At 51.6% G+C, this 23,608-nt stretch overlaps 10 protein-coding genes across 10 annotated transcripts; 4 read left to right on the top strand and 6 right to left on the bottom strand.

Annotated features, from left to right (window-relative positions):
- Positions 1–1,286: 1,286 nt before the first annotated feature.
- BJY04DRAFT_213620 (uncharacterized protein) lies at positions 1,287–2,138 on the bottom strand (the record flags this gene model as incomplete). Its single annotated transcript, XM_073714959.1, has 1 exon — positions 1,287–2,138. The coding sequence occupies one exon, from the start codon at positions 2,136–2,138 to the stop codon at positions 1,287–1,289; it is 852 nt and encodes a 283-aa protein (XP_073575896.1).
- A 1,077-nt stretch (positions 2,139–3,215) lies between these two features.
- On the top strand, positions 3,216–4,608 carry BJY04DRAFT_213619 (uncharacterized protein; the record flags this gene model as incomplete). Its single annotated transcript, XM_073714958.1, has 3 exons — positions 3,216–3,744; positions 3,812–4,108; positions 4,169–4,608. The coding sequence occupies 3 exons, from the start codon at positions 3,216–3,218 to the stop codon at positions 4,606–4,608; spliced, it is 1,266 nt and encodes a 421-aa protein (XP_073575895.1).
- A 3,014-nt stretch (positions 4,609–7,622) lies between these two features.
- Positions 7,623–8,168, top strand: BJY04DRAFT_213618 (uncharacterized protein; the record flags this gene model as incomplete). The annotated part of the gene is made up of 1 exon (XM_073714957.1): positions 7,623–8,168. The coding sequence occupies one exon, from the start codon at positions 7,623–7,625 to the stop codon at positions 8,166–8,168; it is 546 nt and encodes a 181-aa protein (XP_073575894.1).
- A 422-nt stretch (positions 8,169–8,590) lies between these two features.
- On the bottom strand, positions 8,591–9,649 carry BJY04DRAFT_178464 (uncharacterized protein). Its single transcript, XM_073709744.1, has one exon. The coding sequence runs from the start codon at positions 9,425–9,427 to the stop codon at positions 8,855–8,857; it is 573 nt and encodes a 190-aa protein (XP_073575893.1). The 5' UTR covers positions 9,428–9,649; the 3' UTR covers positions 8,591–8,854.
- Positions 9,650–10,304: 655 nt separating this feature from the next.
- BJY04DRAFT_178463 (NPP1 family protein) lies at positions 10,305–11,424 on the top strand. The gene has a single exon (XM_073709743.1). The coding sequence runs from the start codon at positions 10,419–10,421 to the stop codon at positions 11,304–11,306; it is 888 nt and encodes a 295-aa protein (XP_073575892.1). The 5' UTR covers positions 10,305–10,418; the 3' UTR covers positions 11,307–11,424.
- Positions 11,425–13,970: 2,546 nt separating this feature from the next.
- BJY04DRAFT_178462 (pepsin-like aspartic protease) lies at positions 13,971–15,387 on the bottom strand. Its single transcript, XM_073709742.1, has one exon. The coding sequence runs from the start codon at positions 15,370–15,372 to the stop codon at positions 13,999–14,001; it is 1,374 nt and encodes a 457-aa protein (XP_073575891.1). The 5' UTR covers positions 15,373–15,387; the 3' UTR covers positions 13,971–13,998.
- Positions 15,388–15,773: 386 nt separating this feature from the next.
- BJY04DRAFT_213614 (Zn(II)2Cys6 transcription factor) lies at positions 15,774–17,355 on the top strand (the record flags this gene model as incomplete). The annotated part of the gene is made up of 2 exons (XM_073714956.1): positions 15,774–15,859; positions 15,906–17,355. The coding sequence occupies 2 exons, from the start codon at positions 15,774–15,776 to the stop codon at positions 17,353–17,355; spliced, it is 1,536 nt and encodes a 511-aa protein (XP_073575890.1).
- A 223-nt stretch (positions 17,356–17,578) lies between these two features.
- Positions 17,579–18,136, bottom strand: BJY04DRAFT_213613 (uncharacterized protein; the record flags this gene model as incomplete). Its single annotated transcript, XM_073714955.1, has 1 exon — positions 17,579–18,136. The coding sequence occupies one exon, from the start codon at positions 18,134–18,136 to the stop codon at positions 17,579–17,581; it is 558 nt and encodes a 185-aa protein (XP_073575889.1).
- A 1,169-nt stretch (positions 18,137–19,305) lies between these two features.
- BJY04DRAFT_178458 (uncharacterized protein) lies at positions 19,306–21,205 on the bottom strand. The gene has a single exon (XM_073709741.1). The coding sequence runs from the start codon at positions 20,867–20,869 to the stop codon at positions 19,655–19,657; it is 1,215 nt and encodes a 404-aa protein (XP_073575888.1). The 5' UTR covers positions 20,870–21,205; the 3' UTR covers positions 19,306–19,654.
- A 403-nt stretch (positions 21,206–21,608) lies between these two features.
- On the bottom strand, positions 21,609–23,100 carry BJY04DRAFT_213610 (Zn(II)2Cys6 transcription factor domain-containing protein; the record flags this gene model as incomplete). The annotated part of the gene is made up of 4 exons (XM_073714954.1): positions 21,609–21,622; positions 21,676–22,210; positions 22,263–22,993; positions 23,043–23,100. 4 exons carry the CDS (start codon positions 23,098–23,100, stop codon positions 21,609–21,611), a joined length of 1,338 nt encoding a protein of 445 aa, XP_073575887.1.
- Between the last annotated feature and the right edge of the window lie 508 nt (positions 23,101–23,608).

Here is a 23,608-nt window from a genome sequence, read left to right as displayed (position 1 = left end):
CACTATTCAATATTCAGCCCATCTGGCCAACCGAAAGAAAAAGAGTTTGGCAATCTTACAGATAGATGCAAGGTCCAGGTAGGGTTCCTGCATTGGCAGTTTTAGTCCGTCACCTGGGTTGGCATTTCCCCGACGATGAACATGTAGTTGGAAAGTGAGTGGCAGGATTCTGACGTGGCGTGCGCTAGGAATGGCATTGAGCCGACATTTCTGCTATGAGCGGCACGGCATTATCGCGTTAGTTAGGCTCAGCTACAAGCCTGTAAGTCACAGTCGGCGTTCAGACTGGATCCAAATAGGGCTAGGGCGACGGATCGGCGTCGCCTTGGGCGCGTTTCGACCGTGAACAAATGGTCACAAAGCCAGACAGAGAAAGGCCGAGGAGAAACACGCACTGTGAGCTGAGGTCCTCTTTCAATGCGGAGCCCGATAGGACTGTCTGTCGGGTACGAAGTACTTGGAATCAATTGGCGGAAGAGAGCCGAGGCCAGATGGAGTCTGAAGGGCGGCTTGATTGAGTTTTCACTAGACTGGGAAGGGGCGGCTTAGGCCCGGCCCGGGCCGGGAATAGAGGAAAGACGTGGTTCGAGCTCGGCAAAGCTATTCCCACCAAGGGAAATAAAGAGGAGGTGGTGGGGTGGGGGCTTAGGTGCCTTGTACTAGTAGTGAGCCAGAAACATGCTCAACTTGCTCTAGTTCGCAACGTGAAAAGCGTAGTCGGAGCGGCCGCTTTGGTTTGCCATATCAGGTGGTGCTCCGTGGACGAATCGGATGAGTACGTAATATATCCAAAGGTTTCTGCGGCGCAGGCGCACTACCTTCCTACGCCAACTCAAGCCAAATAATACGCCAAGTGTACATGTGAGATGTACTATTGCCCACCCCCTACTTGCATCAACACAATCAAAGTATGTTCTTGTGCCGCATACTTGCCCTGTAGAAACCTGCCAGTGGCGAGCAAGGTTCTAGCAACGTGGTCTAGCTAGTCCCCTCAATTGTCTCTCAACCTCTGGCTACATGGGCGTATCTAGCGCACTAGTTTCCGGGAGGCAAATCTCTTTCTTTTTGTAACAACTTGCCATTTTGTGATAGCATTTTACGATTCTGCTGCAGTTCGGAGAAGGACCAATTTCTGTCCCCAAATAAGGGACGCTTTCTGATTAAGTAAGTTGTTTGGGCATTGGGGCAGGAAATTATATACAATAGATCAGCACAGAACATCCGACGACCAAGGCCAGAGAAAGGGGCGAGTGCCTATCAAAGCACGAGACAAGGAAGTCGAGGAACTAAGACGTTTGCATAATGATAAGCACGAGAGCGCCACAAAGAGCGAACAGCCCAGATACACCAAGGATAACCAGCCCCTGGGCTGCATTCTCGTCGACGGGGCAGTTGTCGGGGGGGTTTGAACGATTGCACCTATGCGCCGTCAGGTTGGCAGAGATACTCGCTGCCATTTCCGGGGAGATGGAGACTCCACAGGGATTAGGCGTATGGACTGGGGTACCCGAGGTGGAGTTCGTGGTCACGACACATGTGGTGCGCCTTGCATTGTTGAGGGATGGATCTGCTTCCATGGTCGTGTCGGTTACATTGATAGCATGGGCGTTCAAGTCCCCGGGGCAGTCACTCTCTTTTGTTGCAGCAACAAGATCAACTTCGCTATGAGGCGCAGATGTTGAGTTCGCGATAGTAAACATCCTGGACCACCTATAGACACTGGAATGGATTCCCCCGCTCACAGGCTGAATTGGGTTTGTGAGTGCTTCCACGTCGCAGCTCTGGTAGTCCAGTTGCCCGGTTAGCAACCAGTGACCGGGCTTCAAGGCATCATTGAATCGGTACACCAGGTAGGGGTCACTGATTGACAGGTTTGTGTGCATCAGATCAGGCCACAGGGGGGTTGTTGGAAGAAGCCGTTCGCTAAAATTGTCGGCTCCCATTATGCTGTAAGATAAAACAAGGTTGAGCAACTCGGCCTTTGCGGAATTCTGGATGGCGAACACGACCGGGAAATCCTCGGTGGGCGCATATGTCTCGTTGCGTGGGAAAACCAAGTCCACTTCAACCACGCTAACAGCATTCACGGCAGTGCCGATGGCCGCAGCGAGCAACCAAGGCGCTTGAGGAAAGTGCATTTTGATACGAAGAAAAGAATGGTTGAATTGTGGTGGGAAATAATAAAAAAAAAAAAGAGGGAACCGAAAGGCTGGTTGCTGGGAATGCGGGAATCGTCGAGAGGGAAGGATTTGTAGTGAGGGTGTGAGAGAAAATAGGGGTATCACGCTAGCCTCAACTCCAGATAGGTAGAGCTGATCTCCCGAGCCTGGTGGTTCATGGAGTCTTGCACCGTTGCATGAGCCATGACTCGTCAAGTCCCGTGCTGCGCCGCCGAAGGACCCTGGACAGCAGCACTTGCCAAGGCTCCGGGGGCTGAGTGCAAAGCACAGATCCCACCAATCATTTCTGTTCGCCAAGATATTCCTCCCAAATCACACGCCAAGCTTGGGACTCAAGGGCGGGCGGTGTCAATTCCTGTGCTGCTGGTTGGCGACCCTTGATCAGTGTGATGAGACATGCAGCGTAAGGTGACATTACATAAGCGGTAGACAATAATCCGGCCCTTGTACGGATTCAACTTCCTACCCGTGCCTGCGCCGCAGGAACAGGGGCTTTCGCTTAGCTCTCCCATCTTCTCCACACACGCTAGGCTGTCCCCTGAGTCAAGCCCTTGGCGCCGCTGTCCTTCCGGATTATTATGCAAGTCTTGGAGTAAGAGATTCTGATAACAGATCGATCTCATTTCCACTTTTCGGATAGTTAGGTCTGGCCCGTGCCTTCCGCAATCCCGGTCGGCGTGGAGTTTGCTTCAACGAACGAATGAAAACGTTGCTTGTATTATATTACAAAACCCGTAATCAAAATGTATCCATGATTCAGAAGTACGAAGAAAATAAACGAGGCACAGTACGCTAGATGCGAGGGGTCGAAAACTCATGATCAACATGTCGGCCGAGGGAGGAGCATTGATTCCATCCTAGCTAGGTCTTCCACCTAGATGGATATATAAACATTCAGGCGGACCGGCGATACTCAGCACTACTGGCCATCATCTCATTCACCCTAATCTTGGAACTGTATGTAGTCCCATTGCCCTCCTACACTGAAACTCTTACTGATTTTGATCCTCCCCAGAGAGTACTCCAGCTGTCACAATGCAACTAGCCTACCTACTTGCCGCTGGGCTTGTCCCTGCATTCGCGTCGGCGTTGGTTCGCCGTGGCGTTGACTGCCTCTTTGAAACAAACCCTGGCAACGAAGCTACATGCGAGAGCTTTGCCGGTGCTTGGGGGTTGTCCGTGAGCGATTTCCAGGCCTTGAACCCCGCTGTTACCTGCCCGGCTCTGGACCCAACGAAGTCGTATTGCGTCATTGGGAGTGTCACTGAAGACCCCCCAGGAAGTACAATTACCACGACGACCTCACGCACGACGACTTCCACCACCACAACCAGTACGACTACCAGAGCTACGACAACAACCACCCGGCCGACGACCACGACCACGACCACGACCACAACAACAACGACCTCCCCGGCAGGTCCAAATCCCACAATGCCTGGCATTGCAGACAACTGCGATGGCTTCTATAGAATCTCATCAGGCGACCAGTGTGGCACCATTGCTCAGGAGCATGGCATAACCGTCGCTCAGCTCCTAAGCTGGAATAGCGAGATCAACGCTGGTATGTTTCGCTTTTGACCTCCTTTACCCTGCCAACATTCAATCTAATGCTCTTATTAACCAACCAGGCTGCTCAAACCTATGGCTCGACTATTATATCTGCGTTCACGTTGCCGGCGCACCAACTACTTCCCTTACCACACTAACAACAACCACAAGTGCAACAGCCAGCGGTCCCACTCCCCAGCAAACTGGCATCGTATCGAACTGCGACGAATATCATCTCGTTGAGTCTGGTGACGGTTGTGCATCTATTGCTAGTGCCTACGGCATCTCATTGACCAACTTCTACAATTGGAACCCTGCTGTTGGATCATCCTGTGGCTCACTCTGGCTTGGATACTATGTCTGCGTTGGCACAACGAGTAAGTAGATTCCCGCGCAGGTATAGGAGTGATTATTTACTAATCATCTTTCTGCCTCAGCATCACAACCGACCACCACAAGAACGACAACCACCACCACAACAGCATCAGGTCCCTCCCCAACCCAGTCGGGCATCGTCAAGACCTGCACAAACTATCACAAGGCTGTAGCAGGTGACACATGCGATGTGATTGTAAAACAAAAATACCCCTACCTAAACTCCATACCTCTGTTCGTCCGCTGGAACCCAGCCGTGGGGTCTTCGTGCTCGAACCTGTGGACCGGATACCACTACTGTGTGGCAACAGAGGTCCATCAGCCCATGCCAAGGATTGTGAGCAACTGTAGAAGATACTATCAGGTAAAGGAAGGGGACAGCTGCTGGTCTATCCAACAGCAATATGGCATCACGGCTGCACAGTTCAATCGCTGGAATCCGTTGGTCGGGACCTCCTGCACCAGTCTGTGGCAACGCTATTTTGTTTGTATCGCGGTCTGAGAGTTAGCTATAAAGTTTCTTTGTTCGCGCCTTGAACGACATGTATATATTTTGGTGCTGGGGATCTACAGACTCCACATTAAACAAGGCTCGGGAAATCCGGGTGGAGGAATGGTGAGGCTGGGATCTAAGAGGAAAAATCATTAATGCAATAGGCAGTGACCGTTTCATAAGGTTCCATATCTCCACGAGCATCTGAGGAGAGTACCGATCCATTTATATTTTCCTACGAATCCTTTAGAGTGAGGGGGACAGAAAGCTGGATCTTGGCCGAGGTTTTGACAGATCCTGAGCAAAAGGCCCGTGGGTAGGTACTGTTGTTACGAGCGATAATCATAATCATGCAGTGCTCCACGGCATACCGCTTGACGCTGCAATGAAACGCAATCCTGCTATCACTGATTGACAGATGGTCGTGAAGGGCGCAGCTGATGTCGAACTGCGTACTGGTGGTCTGTTGTCCTCATTCCACTTGATAGTCACACCTGTGCACTTTATTGTGACCCAAGCTCCAGCTGGTTCGAAGTGTATCCTAACCGGGATTGTCGTCGGGTATTCCACAATATCGTACATAAGAGCGCCTTGGGGAGTATCAATGTTGACATCTGCGAAGGCGGGGGCAAGAACGCCGCAAGACATAAGTAATCGGGCCCCAGAGCTACCACTAAGAGCTATTACTGTGATATGAGTTGACTCCATGGAGTCACAAGCAGACTGCTCTGTTCCATCCGCCGCACGATTCAATCCATGAGTCCTCCACACAAGCTTAGGCTGCGATGAAGATTCCAGGGAAGGGTCTATTCCCAACAACCGATTGTAATAATCAACTAAGACGCAGCCGCTTTAGATATATATTTAGCTACCCGGACCTAGCTTGTGCTTTGCCGTGCTGCGACCCTCCCGCTGCTTCTGGCACCCGGTGGGGCTGGGGGCGGAATGCAGCCTCTCTTAGAGGGTCAGAGCTCGGGATATTGACTAGAATCCAATGATAACCAGGTGGTATTGGTTTCCAAAATAGCTACCATGTGTCCAAAGCTTCCAGGGATGCTTGTCATTGTTCGTACAGGAATTCCGGGGAAGACCCACCGAAGGACATGCGTTCCACAGAACCGGACATGGCCCAAGCCACCCCACTGCACCCCTGTCAAGTCCATACGTCTTGATTCTCATTCGCAGTGCAGCCTACCAAACTCATATAGCAATATATTGTAGAAACATCACTGCGGCATGCGCTTGTTCCTTTGCTGTGCTGTGTGGACCAGATGCACTCGGAAAACTTGACCGATGGACAAGGACACCCAGGCATAGTGCTACCCTACAGCGCTTGTACATATGTTCGTCTTATTTAATCAAGGTATCTTTTTAACAGAGAATCCTACCGATTCTGGCTCAGCCTTTGGATAGTCCCCTCCTTTGTCGTATTAATTGTTTCAGGACCCTATTATTTCGTTTTCCTTGTTCCAGAAGTGCCACTAGAGGTCTTTAAAGCAAGCAGTATGCCTTACACAGGTGGCATATTTACTGGCCGATGGCAAGCGAAAACAGACTGAAGGGACCGATATCAGAGATATATAACTAACTTATCATCAGTAGAAACGCGTCATTGGACCAATTTGGCTCTAGTGCGACGCTATAGTTGATCTCTTCACATTGGGCGTTTGAAGTCAAAAGGCAGTTGGGTGCATTTCGAGGACGTAACCAATGCTTGTCCAAAGCTCGTATCGTCATCTCAGCTGCTTCGCACCGGAATATAGACAACTGGAAAGAACAAAGACTGAGGAAGGAAAGTCACTGTAGGTACCCGGCCTGTTTGAAAAATTATCAGGATTTAAGAAAATAAGATCCACGGGATACTATGCTATCTACTCCCTGAAACGCGCGATATATAAAATAGCCGACGCCTATAGATCAATTCCCCAATGATAACAGAATACGACACTTCAACAACAATGACTTCGACATTTGCATCGCAATACACAAACGCAAATCTGCCCGCCGACGCGGCTACATAGGCGAGCAGTCTCTTCCTCGGCTGGAATGAGCAGTTGAAGGCGGTTATTGTAAAACCGCAGTTGGCTCTTGGGATCTTGGGATCTTGGTAAGTTTCTGATCCCTGATTTCTCACATCCTGGAAATTCTGCCGCTGTATTGTTTATTTTTGTGTATTCACTAACGGTCTGCAAACTGCAATTCTTACGTCCCAACCGCGGGGTGATACCGTCGCAGCCTTGTTCCATGACCTTATAAAAGACCTCCCCATAACCGACCTGGAAGCGCCGTTTGCGATGGTGCGCGAGGCCCTAACACTTATTGTCGGCTTCTCTGGTCTGCCCAATACTATGCCAACCGCATTTGGAATGGTGGCAGAGCTGCGCGAGCGTGGTGCGGACAGCATTCCGGGCCCTGCTCGGTGAGTTGTTCCTCGTTGGCAGCTCACAGTCTTCAGTGACAATTTTGTACACAAGGACTTCAGAAGCGGGACACTTTAATTTGGCATGTGCATCAGCTAGGACATATAAACGCAGTTGTTATTGCTTGCTCCTAGAGCAGGGCGCCTAGTTAATTAGCCCGTATTATTAACCTGCATTGGCACCACTCTAGGGCTGCACGCCTGATATGAGTTCAGGTTCAGCAGGTTCGACCCTCCGGGTACACCGCCACCGACATATATATCCTGAGCAAACCCACGGCTGGTATCGAATTCTTCTTTAACCTTTAGAAGACCGTAGATTGGAAGACTCATGTGCCACCAAATTGGTTCGTGGGTAATTCGCTAGATGGACAGCCCAACGGTTAAAGTGGGGTTCGTTCAACTGCCTTTAATTGCACTGGGGGCCTGGTTGTACTTGGGACGCCTTGGATAGCTCATCAGTCAGGGGGCAGGCGATATAGCTTCAACTATATAAACTGGACTGGGATCACATTGGCTATTGTTTTGTTAACCAGGCCACCGACCCTATTCTCTCTTTAGATCTATTCCCCATTCGCTCATTTCTTTACGTTCACCAACCAGAATGTATTTTCCCAAATTCATCATCTTTCTAGCCGCACTAGCCACCGCGAGCCCTGTGGCAAACCTGTCTCCTGTCCCTATCGATGAAGCCGCTGAGCTTGCTCTCGCAGAGCTACTAGGCGCCCCTGTCACCGACATCACCGAGATCAGTTCCTCCAACGAGCTCGAGACCCGCAATGATCTCGAGGTCCGCAAAGTCGGAACAACCCCCTGGGCGGAATGCGATTGCTATTCTTCCCAGTTCATCAGCGATGAAGAGTACTCGCTCGTTTACAAGAAGACACTGGCTGATCCCAGGAACAACTGGAGCAACCCCCCAACGCTACCTCCGAATCATGTCTTCTCTTACTACGGACCGAACAAGAACTTCCTCCACATTTTCAACAAAGGCTCCGTCAACCAGAAGTTCAGCAAATCTCGCGTTGCCAATATCATCCACCAGCTCAAGGTTGCGCGCAGCCTGAAGGGATGCGGCAATAGGGCTGTTAACTGCTGGACTTCCGGTTCCAATAAAATCAGGGCCACGGTTTTTCCATACTGGCTGTAGCCAAGGGCGCGCACCATCTAGGACTTTTGTCTGCATCGATGCCAAACCCGCACCCCGCAAATCATGTTTCGCCACGCAATAGGCCTCGATCATTTGACTGAACGTTGGTATTTCGGTGCTGAGAACGCCTACGACAACAGACTGCGGTTGACACCATCCACACCTCAGGATACTACTGGAGGAGAATATGATCTTGCTTGGCAAGGGGCTGTCGATGTCAGATGATAGTTATAAGGTCATTTCAGGGCCATTTCGAGCTACACGTATTATCACTACTTCTCTTTCTCTATTGGTGTTTCCATGTTGTCGAACCTTGGACGGTACTGATACCGCATAATATTGTAAAGCACTTCCTTGGTGATGAAGGCATTTCCAGCAGAGCTCCTCAACTGAAACTTTTGAAACCAGCGTCGTTGACAACCCCTGCTTATTGATCCTTCATTGACAGTCTGATGAGCTTTGCTCTCTGTTCACACCAGTCTCCTAGTCCAATCTATCCACATGAAAGCGCGTAGCAACATAAAACACACCAGATGATTGATATACATATTGCGGTCACTGCATTCCATCACAATACTACTTTTTTGAGGGAAATACATGCAACCTTGGAACGCTTCGACACCTTCATCATCCCCCCTATAACAACAGACATCAAACCATCAGTCCTCCTCAACAAATCCACCACATCAGTTATTCAACACATCACAAATCCCACCCCCAGAAGGCGGACTCGGATTCACCGGCGCAGGCGGGTTAGGCGCCGGAGGCTTAACATGCGGCGTAGGCGTCCCCCGATGATTGCAAACATACGCACTCGAGCACCACTTCCCATCATCAAGCTTATAGACTTGATTCACGTGGTAGCTATAGCACTTGAGCGGCAGATTCATCTCATATAGATGCCACGCATCGCCCGCCGCAATAGGATCCTTGATAGCCGCATTAATGTGCACTGTAAACACGTCGCCGTTGGGCATGCGTGCAGACACGCCCCCCTTTTGGCCCCAGGGGTATGAGCCGGACCAGGGGACGTTGACCATCATGGTTGGTTTGTTGGTGTCAGCGCCGTTGCCGGTCCAGACATTGCCGGGGTAGTAGATCATTTCGCGGGAGGTGGAGCCGCCGTTGACGCCGAGGCCGATGCCGCAGTCGGCGAGGACGAGGTTTTCGGTCGGGGTTCTTTGGGATGTTGTGAGGTTGAGGAGGGAGAGGAGGGTTGTAAGTAGAAGGATGAGTTTGCTTTGGTGGAGGACCGCCATTTTGGAGGGTCGCTTGAGGAGTAATAAGGTAGTCTTGATGGCTGAGCACGCGCAATTGCTGTTAGAGCGGGCGAGGGTACTGCTTTAACACTTATCGCACAGCCGGAGCTGTATTTGTAGAAAGTCATAGGTGTGCGTTATATAGAATGGATGGTGGTATAAGGGAATCTTGTCAACTCAGCTGAGGGGCGGGCACTGTCACCGTCGATGCTACCATCCTGCATGCGCCCGACTGCATTTCAGCTTGAGGAGTTTTCTCCTGCAAAGATTCAGCGCATCGAATACTGCATTTCTTTGTCTACTGCAAGATCATGCCATGGCTGTTCTCGTAATGTTTGCGCAAGCGCAAGCGGAATGGCCGATGGGAGGATGACGTGGGGGTCTGAAGGATCTAGGGCTGAAAATCTCTTCGGGGAAATTGCAGCTGAACACGCATGGCCAGGTCTCGACTAGTTAGTCCTGGACCCTTACTGGTGGGACCCTGGACGGGCGAAGAAAAGCCAATGTGGGATTACCTCTGCTGGGCTAAGCAGTCGTGCATCCAGGGCAAAATAGCCGACAACATGACAGGGGGCGTGGGCCAGCCACGTATTAGGGCTGAATATCCTTGCGGACATCGCCAGTTCCAGAAGCCTAACAACACGCTAAGATATGCACTATTACGTGCTGTCATGTATGTTTTCTCGGCAGGGATGTCACAGTACCGCCCGACATGTTAGCCAAGGCTTTATGGCGTCGCGCAATACGACAGTCGCTCTGACCCTCATGCATGGAAACACGGCTCACGATCTAGGCGATGCTTCGCCTCTTTCGAAGCCCGTTGGCAAACAAATCTCGTTCAGCTGGCTCCGAAAAGCATGTCATCTTTGGATGAAGGGCAGTATCTGGAATCATATATCAAGCGGTTGCGAGCGCTTCAGATTTCCACCACTTTATAAGTTCACATTCCAGACACGACTCCTATACCTCAATCCCGTCCTTAGCGCTCGCAATGCTTTCTTTGGGTCTTCCCAAACTTGTGCTCCTCCTCCCTCTCCTGGGAAGCTGCCTAGCAGAACTCCTCACCCCGTTCCCAGACACCGCCAGTGAACGCGCCATCAAGTTCCAGCCTGTTCTCGACTTCGACACGGACAGCTGCTATCAGACCGCGGCCATCGGCAAAGACTACAAAGTTAATGCTGGGATCGACCCACCCCTTGCACCACCCCGTCCTCCAGGCCCAGGTCCAATTATCCGATCTGGCTCTGTTGACGAACAAGTGGTCTTCGCCGCCAACGCCAGCGACAGCGACAGCGAGATTGGTATCCGCTCAGGCGGCCCCTACGCACCGTTCGGATGCCGCGACAAAGCGCGACTAGACCACAGCCAGACATACGTCCGCGAGCGCTGCAACAACGGCTGGTGCGCGTACCTTTACGGGTACTACTTCGAAGTCGACACGGGATTTTTAAACGCACACAAGCACGACTGGGAGCACGTCATTGTATGGACGCTCCACGACCAAGTATTTTTCGTCTCGTGGTCCGCGCACGGCGACTACACGACGCACTACTCGACGACGATCCGGTTTGAAGGCTCGCACCCGAAAATCGTGTACCACCTCGGTTCGTCGGGGACGCACTCGCTGCGCAAGGCTGAGGCTAAGGACGATGAGATTGAGAATGATACCGGCCGGTGGTTTCGCGCGCCGCTTGTGTCGCTGGAGAAGATGCCTTGCAAGTTTAATCAGGCACTGCTTAATAATAACTGGGGTAGTGCGCACAGTGACCTGAACAGACTTGGGGAGAAACTGGATAAGTGGATGCCGTGGGATGCGAGGAATAATGAGCATTTTAACCCGTGGGAACCTAAGGTGCCTTCTTGGGCTGTGGGAGCTTAATTTTAGGATAGAGGATGGTTATGAGTTTGTACTATGGATGGTGATCAGATTGGTATTTCATGTATAGTTTAGAAGAGCTTTAGTGACGTGGCACGGACGATGTGGGGGTTTCCTGCAGTTTGAAAAAGTATATTTGTCTTCGTGGTCTATCTTCGTGTAAAGGACTTCTCATGGCCAGCCTCTTATGGGGAGAATGAAGCTGGTTACAGATAGGAGCTTTCTGCCATCTATTGCTTAGAGCAATGAGCCTCACTATCTTTATATGACACTTGAATATATTGCTGAGCATCCCCAGGCGCTCGCCTTAAACTACCCTGGTGCCGATCAGATAGCCACTTTCTGCAGGCATCGGGGCTATTGATCGTTAGTACGATTGTATATGCAGACGTATCACATTTTGCAGGGCTACGCGAGTCAGGAAGACCTCTCAAGGAGGGGATTTCCTGCAGACCGCTGTTCCAGCCGTATATTTCATCCGTGCATCGCGACATATATAAACGCACCCCGCCTAGATCCCTCCTCCGGAGTCTTAACATCGAGAACATCCACAGATCATTTGATTGTCAGTCTTACGCTACATGTATTCCTCGTCGCCTTCGCTTCTATCGCTCGCCCTACTCCTGTTCTCCGCGACGCAGGCAGGAGCAAAAACCAGCCAGGCATGAACCCTCCTTAATGAACCCTCCTTAGTCGGTATTCTCATCTACTGACAGATAGACAGATCGTGCTCGGCAATGAAGTAGTCATGTACGAGCTGCCATACTTCGAAGGCGCCTCCCAGACGGTCCCTCTCGACACCTGCACGCCATTCATCAGCAACAACCAACAGTAAGTTCTCCGTAAACCCCAGCAATATCAGCTAGAGCTGATCACTCCGGCTTTTATAGGTACGACACTCTCGGCTCACTACGAATCCCCCAAGGCATCGAGTGTGAAGCCTTCTTCGCGTATGTCTCCTAATCCATAGCCCGCCAAGCTCGCTACTAAAAAGAGAAAAGGGGACCATGTAATGAGGACGACTCTCTGTGCTGGCTCAACGATGACCTTGAAGACGCGCAGCTGGATTCGGCTTCATACGGGTGCGGTACCCTAGTCGGAAGCGAGCCGGGATCGCTGAAGTGCATCAGGAGCGGCTAGAAATGGTCTGGTGTTGTCTACTAACTACACGTACGTATGGCAATCTCTGGAAATTGGCGGATCTCAGTTTCCTGTATGTGGCGAAAGGCTGAAAGCTAGCCAGTGTCTCAATTCTAAGCGTGCTGCACGTCAGTTTCTCCATAAACAATACACATGCTCTACCGCTTAACCTAGTTCTAACCTTTCACAGACGTTATCGAAGAGTGGCCGGTGGGACAAAGATGTAGCACAAATGGAGAATACAGGCTATACTAGGCTGAGGTTGCTAGAGGCATGTATTTTGGGCGTCAAGCGCAGGTCTTCTCAGATTCGAGCACCCGTGCCAGCTACTCTACGTCGAATTGTGTGGATGAAGATCTCATAATGCTAGGAAATGCCGCATATGTATCTGATCGGAATACAATAACCGAAGACCAGGATGAGCTTTGAAGATCTAGAGCGGCGTGTTTTGGTGTGTATAGTAGAGCGTATATGGAGGCGGAGCCGGCGACACCAGGAGAGTTTCGTGCTGTTAGAAAGCTTTTGAGAAACACTGGACTACGGACTGTCGCAAAGCCAGGCTTTGTATCTCTCATAGAGAGCACAGGTTTATCATAATGACTTGCAAACGTTATATAACCCACTGCTGGCTGAGTGTGTATCAAATCATATAGGGGGTCGACTCAAAGTAGTGCATAGGTGTCGGATATACGCAAAACAGGGCCCCGCGAAGTATCCGAGAACAATAAGCTAAATAAACAAGTAAATTTTCATGTGAGGCGGATCCTGGTCCCAGGCAGCTAGGATAGTTATGCCGAAGATTTACCGACAACCACAGAAAGGTGCAGAGAAAGTGAAGCATCACGCGACTTCACTGCTCCTTTTCTATTTGCAGCATCACTGATAGGAGTAATCATTCCGATATCGCCGGGGTTGTCGAAATACACAATGGCAAGCTATCTCGCAGGATCCGGTCCCCCTATCCCTCTCCACAAAGTAAAGGCTAGCTCCACAGTCAACACGATCGTGCCAGTCAAAAGTTCAATGATATATTTGCAGTGCTAAGAGGGCGGTCTACGCGGTTTCTTAATCTGCAGAGGTCCCCGGCATTTAATTGACGGCCTATCAAGATTCGGGATATTCACGCCAGCAACAACGCTAAGTGCAAATCTCCACAGTCCACCATTTACAATTGAACAAACCGGCTAACAGGATGATTGGGTATTTTGTTTCGTCACTCGTGCACCATTTTGAGGCGAAGGTGCGGGCTCCTGACCGTGGGGCGGAGGCTCCGCGGATGCTCCAGCCTCCAGTCTCCGCTGCAATCCCCGAGTCCCCGACCCCCGTACGTACCTGGTAAGAGCGCGGCTATAAGATCTAATCTTGATTTGGAAGGGGCTGCGGTTCGGGCACAGTGGTTGGGTCGGTTGTGTTCGGGTTGAGGGGGTGGGTTTGAGGCTTAGCTGAAGCGCAGTCCCACGCAGCAGTACGCGGGATATTCTTCTGCCTAATGGACTCGGTTATTTGTTCTGATCGGAATATTCGTTTCTATGCAGCACGGCACTAGTATATTCTATCACAAAAGGAAACCCAGCGCCGAACATATAACGATAATAATAAAAACAGGCGAAGGCCACCTTAGGCCGAAACTTACACTTCCATTGGCAGGAATGTAGTCCGTGTCTTTACTTTCTTGATCGCCGCTACTATCAGTACTCCCTGTATCATTCCTGACTTCCACTAGCAATCTAGCGAACCGCATCTCATTCCCCCCAAAGTCAAAGACTGAGACCACGCTCTTTAAGAATGGCACGCCAATGATGTTCAGCTGCAGTGTTCCGCCGACTTTAACATCATCCGACTTGCTGATACCCGAGATACAGAATCCCTCTCCGGTTTGGTAGATCAGGTCTGCCGGGTGGTGCGTGAAGATCTGCCCCCCGATCTCCAAGGTAAAAGAGTCCGGGGGGCTTGCGGCGCAATCGACAACGTACGCAGCCAGCTCCTTGTTGTATACAGCCGGTGGGTCGAATAGCTTGTTAACCGGGTCCGCGATGCGCCCTGGGATGAAAGACAGGAAATTTCCGGAGTCGAAGAATGCTTGGAAGGGTTCGGAGTCGTTGCCGCTTTGACCCCACCCCGCGGAGGGAATGGTCGTCGCCCAGTAAGAGCGGGTCCGCTTGTAGGAGGTAAAGTTCAAAGGGATGTTGTTCATAATCTCGACAGGAACTGTGGCCCAGTTATTGTCATGGTTGACCGGTGGCAATTCTCCGAAGGAGAGATATCCGCCGAAGCTGGTTGAGGACTGGTTCAGTGGCGAGCGAGCAATGGCATGTGCGAAGTAAGGCTCTTCGATGAGGCCTTGATCGTACATCTCCCACAAGATGGGCTTGTAGGGTAAGCGATTGAACCAGTAGGTGGAGTTGTCGGTGATGTTTGCCGGGTGGGCGGAGGTGAGGGCGGGATACCCGAGTCCGATCAGCCCGGAATTAACCCCGTCGCCCATGGGCGTGGACTTGTCTGCAATTCCAACTCGCTGGCGTTGTATCTTGATGCCGGCTACAGTCACTTCTTCAAAAGCCATCACGCCGCTGGCAATCCCGTCACCATACTGGATTCCGAAGATCTGGCCCGGGATCTGTTCGTAGGTGTCGGAGATGTTGTAGGCCCTGTTCACATCATAAAGACAGTCTTCTCGGGGTTGTTGCAGCCCGCTTTCCCGGTCAAAACATTGGAAATCTGACTTCATGACATAGGTATCGCTGCTGCCGGAGTCGACCATGAGCTGAAAGGTCTGTCCGCCAATGGTGGTCTCCACATCGAAAACAGTCCCGTAGGAGGTGGAAACCATGGAGGAAATTGCATGGTCACTATGCCGCCTCAGCTGGAGTGTAGTAGCCGAAGCTGAGGCTACAAGGATGCTGATTGCGATAACAGTCATCGAAGACATGGTGGGGAGGGAAACAATGTGCATGATGCTTCCGAATTCTCGCGAGGTGGACCCATATTTATATCCTTCAGCCCTCAGCTAGCTATGACTCTTCTCACTTTGTGGTTCAGGATTATTCAGTAAAAGGACTGCCGCCCAGAGTATAAGAGAGACAAGCTGCGGCTCGTACATTCAAGCTTAAAGCTACTACCGACGCGATGCTTGGCCGGCACCCTCGGAAATGCTGGGGGTGTCCAATTAGGGGGAGTGGGGCGAGTCGTATACTCTAGCGTGCTTTTTGGCCCCCACGCTGGTGGATCTTCGCGAGTTTTCTGTCTGTGAGTCTTCTGCCCCCGTCCCATTCACGGCTGCCTTGATCTTGACTCAGTTTTATAGTCCCTGCCGTTAGCCCCCTTACCGCCATGAGTGACCGTGAGAATATACGAGCCATGGCGAAGAATACGAGAAAGAGCATGCCCAAGGTCCGCACCGGCTGCTCGACCTGCAAGTATGCTCTCTCCGCCTATTGAGTCAACCGGAAACTAATTCCACAGGCAACGACGGATCAAATGTGACGAAGGCAAGCCCAGCTGTCGCAATTGCGCTCGCACAGGGCGCCGTTGCGAAGGATACCCCCAACCAACTGCAAGCGACAATCGAGCCCTACAGTCAAGCCAACCGCTGGAGATTCGAGTGTATAATCTACCGTTCAAGGTGCCCGGCAGCCAAGCCGACCGGCAGCTGCTGCATTTCTACTGCTGTGAGGCTGCAGGGGGTCTGTCCAGTTACTCGGACCCAACACTATGGAACAGCATTATTCTGCAGCAATCACATCATCAGCCTGTGATTCGACATGCGCTAGTGACCCTCTCCGCTCTTTACCGTGACTATCTGCAGGGCGGAAACAGCATCCTACCGTCTGCGTCTGACGCAGCCATGCAAAGGATCGCTCGATGCCACCGCCAGCTCCGCCTATACCTCCGCTCCCCCAATGCCACCCCTGACACCCCGCTCATCTGTAGCATTCTTTTCTACGCCTTTGAGATCCTAATTGGCGACTGCAACTCTGCGACAAAGCATTTGAACAACGGATTGACTCTCTTCAAGCAGTGCCGAGACACCTGGGACCCCAACGACGAGCTACTCCCGTACCTCAACTCATTCTTTGCCCAATTGGACGTCCATTGTAGCACCTTCGATGATTCACGGACCCCGGTCCTCTCGCTAGTATCGGCAGATGAAACATCTGGTATCGCTCCCGTCGTCCCAGCCGAATTGACCAGCCTCGACCAGGCCCAAACCGTGCTGACCAAGTTGCAAAACTGGCTCATGCACCATGTAATCACCCATCTCCCTCACAAAGGCAGGCCGATGAACGAGCTACCTTCAGATATTCTGCACGAGCGATTCGTCCTGTACCAGCAGTACCAGCGGTTCCTGTTTGGGCTCGAGTTCCTCTTACCCACCCTCCCCTCCGATTCTGCACACCGAGGTCTCATTATCCGCATCCAAGCACGCATGTACCATGCGGTCCTCCTTGAGAATATCCCAGAACCCAGCGCTGGACCAGGTCTACCGCCAACATTTCGCGCTTCCACCCCTACTCATTGGCCTAGCGACAGCTTACAAGCCACACTCGCCGACATCGAGAGCTTGCTCACCATCGACACCGCATCCACACGTCGCAGCTTTACACTCTGCTCACAGCTCGTCGCCATCCTATACTTTGTCGGGCTAAAAACTGACAATCCTCGGAGTCGAGATATGGCCATATCTCTGTTGCAACACCCCCAAATGCCGCCGAAAGATGGACTCTGGGACGCTCGGAAGGCCGTCACCATTATCCAAACGATGATGCATCGGACACGGGCGCAGGCTGATGTTGCAACCCTAGAAGATGCAGGCACGGGAATTCTCGACCCGGATGAAGGTGGTCTAGACGAGGTCCTCCGACGAGTCACAAACCCACAGCCAGCAGTCCCCCCATCTGACGATCCCGAATGACTATATGGAAGTAATGAAGTCCGGCTCTGCTCTCCTCGGATTCCCACAGATGTCATCACCTACTGGTCTCTGCTCAGCAATGCAAAAACATGACAGTTCATATGTCCACAGCTATACTGAGCTAAACTATACCTATTCACACCCGGGCATGATTGCGCATACCCGGTTTCGATCAATTATCCACCCCCATTATCATACCCCCCCGCGAGGAACTCCCACCAAATCAACAATTATAAGTCAACCTCAACCCCGCCGTACTACTCTGCGCAAACTCCACGCTCGTCCCGCCACTATACCCATTCGAAATACTCAGTCGATACGCAAGCACATCCGCGCATACAAAACTATTAATCACCCTCGTCGTCGGCTGACTACCCGACGACTCAAACTTCACACTCCCAACAAGACTAATCGGCGCCGGGCTATAGTCCCAGGAGATATCGATTCCGCGCGGGGAACGGCTCAATGGACCAGCGACACTGAATACCTCCACGGGCGCAAGACCGGTTGTCGTCACGGGTGTGCCAGCGGGGAAGTAGTAGGAGAGCGTACATCCCCAGGAATTAGGAGGGACACGGAATTCGACAAAGGTGTCTTGTTTGGCGGCGGCGGCTGGCTCCTGGCTGACGCGGAACCCGGGGATGTAGGATTCCACGGGGCGGGCGGCGTCGACGCGTGCGTAGGCCGGGTAAACGGTCTTGCAGGATGTTGCCTGCGGGGCGGCGAGGGAGAATGAAGTTAAGGTTGTGAGGAGGAGGAGGAGGGGTTGGAGGATGTGCATGGTGAGGGTTGGTTGGTTGGTGGAGAGAAGGAAAGATGAGGATATAGTAAGATAGGATGATGATAGTAATGTTTAGGTCTTGAATTTGATGAAGAACATTCTTCTTATTACCTAGGACCTCGTGGTGATTTATATAGGCTCTCACTCTCTCTATGCTTAGGAAAGGGCTGTCGACTGCAGATGTCTCTCCTTCCCTTCCTCCCTTCATCCCTCCCTCAACCACCATGTGTGGACTCATCACCTCATCCGACGCCCAAAAGTGAGACATCTATGCTCACCCTTGTACAAGGGATTCAACGTGACCTAATTTTCTTTTCAAGATATTCCTATTGCATGTAGATACGTGTGATAGAGAGCATGTATACGGCCAGGTCTCACCCCACACATCACCACAAAGCCACTCCTCGGCACCATATACCTTCTCCAGAACCCAGCGGTGAGAGGTCTCAGCCCGGATCATTCTCTCCAATCAACGACAAACGGGGCTGATGGATTTCGCTTGTTTGCGGAGATTTAGTGGTGAGGCGCTTGCATGATTCCTTGGCGGGTTCGTATTCATATATTTGGTGGGGGTATTTTTAGCTTGGAATTCAAGATGTGCGGAGAGATCTTCTTCAGCTGCTTGTGCACATGTACACCCTCAAAAAGAATCTTGGTCGGAGTCATGAAGGGGTGGTGTGATTTGTACCAAGGGATGAAGAGGGTGAGACATTTCCTCTCAAGGGCGGCAGAAGTGGCTGGAACACTGACAAAGATAGAGCTGCGTCAAAACCGAGACAGAGCTCAGTATTCTCTTGTTCTCGTCTGTCTTTAAATTTGACAGCACACATTAGCTATCGTATTTTTGACGCAATGCTTAAACAAAACGCTATGCAGGCTAGAGTAGACACGCACTTTGCCCTCTCCAATGAAGCCATAGCTGCACGCTGTTCGAAGCAAACTGCGAGCGAGTCGGCCATTCCATCGCGTACGAGAGTGACAAAAGACTCATCCTCAAATCCATCCTCCGAAACGAAAGCCCGGACGGCCGGCTTCGACGTGGCCGGTGTCTTTCCGCCGCATTCAGTGGGGTTGTCAACAGACGCACTCGTTAAATCAAGTGCCTGTATTGTACCACACTTCTGTCCTCATCTGGTGCGCCAGGATCGCCGCGTGGTACGCCGATACAGGTGTAGTACAGATCGAGATCTCTTTCTAGGGGATCTTGTATTGGTCTCGCCTACAAACTTCTATTATAGGGAACTGCGAAAGGTCGCTTGGGCCCTCCCTCAAGGGCAGGTTCTATACTGTGTGCTTTGGCCAATGTGGTTTAGATGGGGCCTCGAGGGTGGAGTCTCTGGGGGCATCACCTGGCACTATGCTGGAATACTGGCCGATACTAATCAGAGGGCATATTGAGGCTTTGCAGCGGAAGGTATATTTAATGGCACCAGTTCTTTGACTCTCAATAATCTGACTGATATTGATTGACGAGGTTAAATATCAGATCGACAATCACGAGATACTCCAAAACTAACGCTAAACTTGTTCGCCATGAGCATCAGACGTCTTTCTCTTAATCCCTCGCCTGTCCTCTCCTTTCAGCGCAGTTACACTTGCTCGGTTATGCTCGCGTGTCTTAGATTCCAGGACCTCGATGAACTTCCTCCAAGCCTGATCGTCACACCCGTCTATAAGGCGTTCTAGATTCGTCCCAACATCTCGGTACCGCGCGCCATACTTGCCGCTGACATTAGCGTAGAAGAAAGCCTTCGCGCTCGGCTCCACCTTGAGCTTTTCTTTAGCGTGCTCGATAAGCTCATCCAGCGCATCCCATGCGTCGTCGAAGTCTAGCATCTCGATCTGGGTCTTATCGTACAGTAGCCCGAGAGATTGCAGAGCGGCAGATGGGGCTGAGCAGGTCCGAGTAAGGCTGGTGAAAAACTCAAGCCAGTTGCGTTGTTCCATGTCTGCGTATTGCTCCCGTCTTATAATCGCGTGACACTCCTGCAGTGAGATTTCCTCGATCGTTTCGACATGTCGAACGATAAAGTCTTCGAGTTCCTTGCATATGATAATGTTTCTCAGAGTCAGCTCTCGCAAACGCGGCATTTGCGCGCTGCGAAGACCTATATCGTTGTAGTAAGCTTGACCCGCCTTTCCCAAGACGAACGATGAGGCGACGTCAAAGATGAACTCCTCGACAGACTGCAGGTTGTTGAAGAACCAATAATCCAGGCAATCTGCGAATCCGCTAAAGGGTTGTTGCGTGTTCATGTGCCAGCCAACGCCGTTCTCCCACTCCTTGATCGAGAGGCTGAAGGATGTGAGTTGGGAGAGAAAGGCTTCGAAGGCTTCATCAGTAAAGGCGGAGACTTCAGTGATATTCAGATCGCGAATCTCAAGGGACTTTATATGCAGCGGGTCGTTTCGGACGAGCGCGACGAAGCTAGAAGACATGAGGTTAAACCAGGGATCTCTGCTTTCCCGCTCAAGAGCCGCCTCTCGCGACTGTGAAGTAGTCCTGGGATTCCTGTTCCCACCAAGTGCCATCGTAGTCGAAGGGAAACTCAACGGATACATGATGCAGGTTGGGAAAGCGAGATAGACTCGATAAGACCATGTCCACCTCTTGTGGGTATACATGTGATAGCACAGACTCCACTTGATCCGGCTCTCTAGGACTTTTGTGAGTATTGAACAGTCCCTCGTCGCAATAAGCAATGTACTCAAGACTTCGCACACACGGTGCATGATTTCCGTTGGCAATGGCGTGTATTGCCGATGCGCTCTTGGTGGTGTTGTACAGGCGAAGAGAGCCGAAGATCCTGGGTGCGAGAAGATCACGCAGCCAGTGACAGGTGCTGCTCAAGCTAACCAGGTCAGAGAGGTATGGCGGGATTCTCTTAATGTTTTGTGTCCGGGATCTATTCTCTTCGTCCTCCTCGTCGTCGCTCTCATCAATGGGCACTTGTTGGCAGAGTATCTCGATGAACATGAACCAGACGTCAGGGACTAGCCATGAGGGTTCAATTGGCCGCATTGTGTGCTGATTATTAGATGCTGTATGGCACGATCAATGTATTACCGCGTTTGTGAAGCATGTAACCTATTTATGCAACGATACTCCAGGCGCAACCTGGACGGTGCGAGTTGGAGCCTAGTCCAAGAAACACGTGAAGCTCGGCCTCGCTTACCGCTAACTTACTCACTGTAGTAGCTTCTTTCGACACTGGGACTGCCTTGTAAAGCCCTGAGAGACAGTCGCGAGGCGTGTTGCGGGTGCGAACGTGGGAGGGAAGAATGACCCCGTCTTCAGCAATCATCATACCTAGTAATTGTCTCATTGAGCCAGGTAGGTAGATACTTAGCACGTTCCACCTCACTTGATCGATTTACTCCTCTACAGCAACTCTATTTCTAGGGCGTGATACCGTCTATTATTCATAATCGCGTTGTACATTCTATAGCCTTGTATCGTTTGTATATCAACTTAATACCCGTTTACTAATGATCCAATCAGCATGTGTTTACGACCGTGAGGACAAGAAGCGACATACCCTCGGCCATCAACATCATCCCAAACTCGTCTGCTTCAGCAAGCCACTTCTCGGCTCTCGGCTCCAGCGCATCGCCAGCCTGTATCCGGAACAGCTCAGACATGATAAATCCACTGCCCTTCCAGTGTTGTCGCCACCTGGAGTATAACCTCCTCCATGCCTGCTCATCCGGGGCTTGCCATAAGTAGCCGGCGACCGGGGCTGGCAGCGGGCCGAGTTCGAAACAGTGAAGCATAGGATAGCCGCGGAAGATGGACCAGACGAAGTCGAGATGGTGTAAAGCAAGCAGTGTGCGGTGCTTCGCGGACACCAATGCCCATTCTTTCCACGGCGGCACTGGAGTTGTGGGGTCTTGGTCTATGAACAACCCCGTGGCTGCGACGCGGTTCTTGACGTCCCACACTTCGACTAGCAGCTGAGCATCCATGGGGTGGGCTAGTTCTGGCGGAATGCCGAGGCCGAAGAGGAGCATCACGAGAAGAAATAAAAGGGATTGAAGGGTCGCGAGCAGGTCGGCTGGGGTGTATGTGTGGTACTATACCGAGGTTAGTGGAAACATACGAAAAGACCGCGGTGGGGAAATGTACCTCGCTCAGTAACCGCCGCGTTTCCTGTATGATGCTTTCACGCATGAACTCGACACTGCCGTCAATGCCAGCGGCCCAGCACTTCGCCAGCGTGAAGCAGTTGGCCAGTGGAACAGGGATACCACTAGCGACCTGCACTCGGTGGATGATTGGTGGAAGCCGTGCAGTACCATGCATGGATATCAATCGCGGCCATGATTTCAGTGTGCGAAGGATAAAGTGCACCGTGTGGGCCCGCAGGACCTCGGAGTTTGGAGTGGGCTGATCTGGCCCAAGTATTTCCTGGCGGCGTTGTTCAGACACAACTCGGTCAAACCACATTCCCGGTGGACATTGAAGGCCATCTGTGAGCACCTGTGGGTCGATCTCGGGCGTTGTGGATAAAGATGGCAGAGTACCAGTATAATATGCGGACGAAGCCGGGGACAAGTCGGACGACGATGTTGAGGCGTAAATCCATTCGTTGTCAACAGCAAGGTAGTCGAACCGGTCTGGCGACTGGGCTGGAACTGACATCTGCTGCACTTGATCTATTGTGCTGGGAACCAGTACGGCCGTATCCTCTCTGGTGGCAAACTCGCAGGGGATTGATCGCATCTGGCATCGGCCGCACTGAGGACGGCGCAGGTCACACCGCGCCTTGGAGGTTGCGCACTGTTGACAGGCCTTTCGTCTCGGGAGAGGCTTCTCGTTGCGAAAGCATCGTTTCGCGTGTCGTACTAAGGATGATTCTGATACACTGTCAGGAGATATTTCGCAAACAAGGACCGGGAGATTCACTGTGTGTAAAATGCTGCATGCAGCGAGCACACGTGCGAGACTCGTCGCCAGAAGCCATGATCACGGTTGTTATTGCTATAGAAACGACTGTGAATCAATGGCGCTGTTAAGCTCCGCCAATACTGCAGGTTCTGGCGTTGTGCAATGATTCTTCAGGCGCGGAGGTCCGGGTTTTAATTCTGCACCCTGAGTTCTGCACCCTCAATCGTCTTTATATTCACTCTGTGCTTTCTGCAGATCACGATCCACAGAGGCTGAGATGCGGTATAGCATGCGGATTAGAGAAGACGATCGAGAACGCGGAATTCCGGGTTGGCAGGTGGAGGCGCTACTCCGCAGGATCTGACAGACAGCGCCCAATGACAGTCTCCAGCGAATAGATAGGTAGGCTGTCAGGGTTTCGGACGAGTTCCCCAGGATGGATGCTCTGCCGGCTTATCCTAAAAAAGCGTCCTCTTGGCCTCTGGGCACATGCCACTACTCCGCCGTATAGCTATCTACTTGCTCTATATCTTCGTGGACATCCAGCTTCCAGCTTTCAGCTCCCAGCATGCTGTTTATTCTCC

The sequence above is a fragment of the Aspergillus karnatakaensis genome (genome assembly GCF_047715665.1).
Source record: "Aspergillus karnatakaensis strain CBS 102800 unplaced genomic scaffold BJY04scaffold_4, whole genome shotgun sequence".
Taxonomy (NCBI): domain Eukaryota; kingdom Fungi; phylum Ascomycota; class Eurotiomycetes; order Eurotiales; family Aspergillaceae; genus Aspergillus; species Aspergillus karnatakaensis.
Note: the sequence above shows the minus strand (reverse complement) of the source record. Positions and strands in the feature narration are given on the sequence as shown.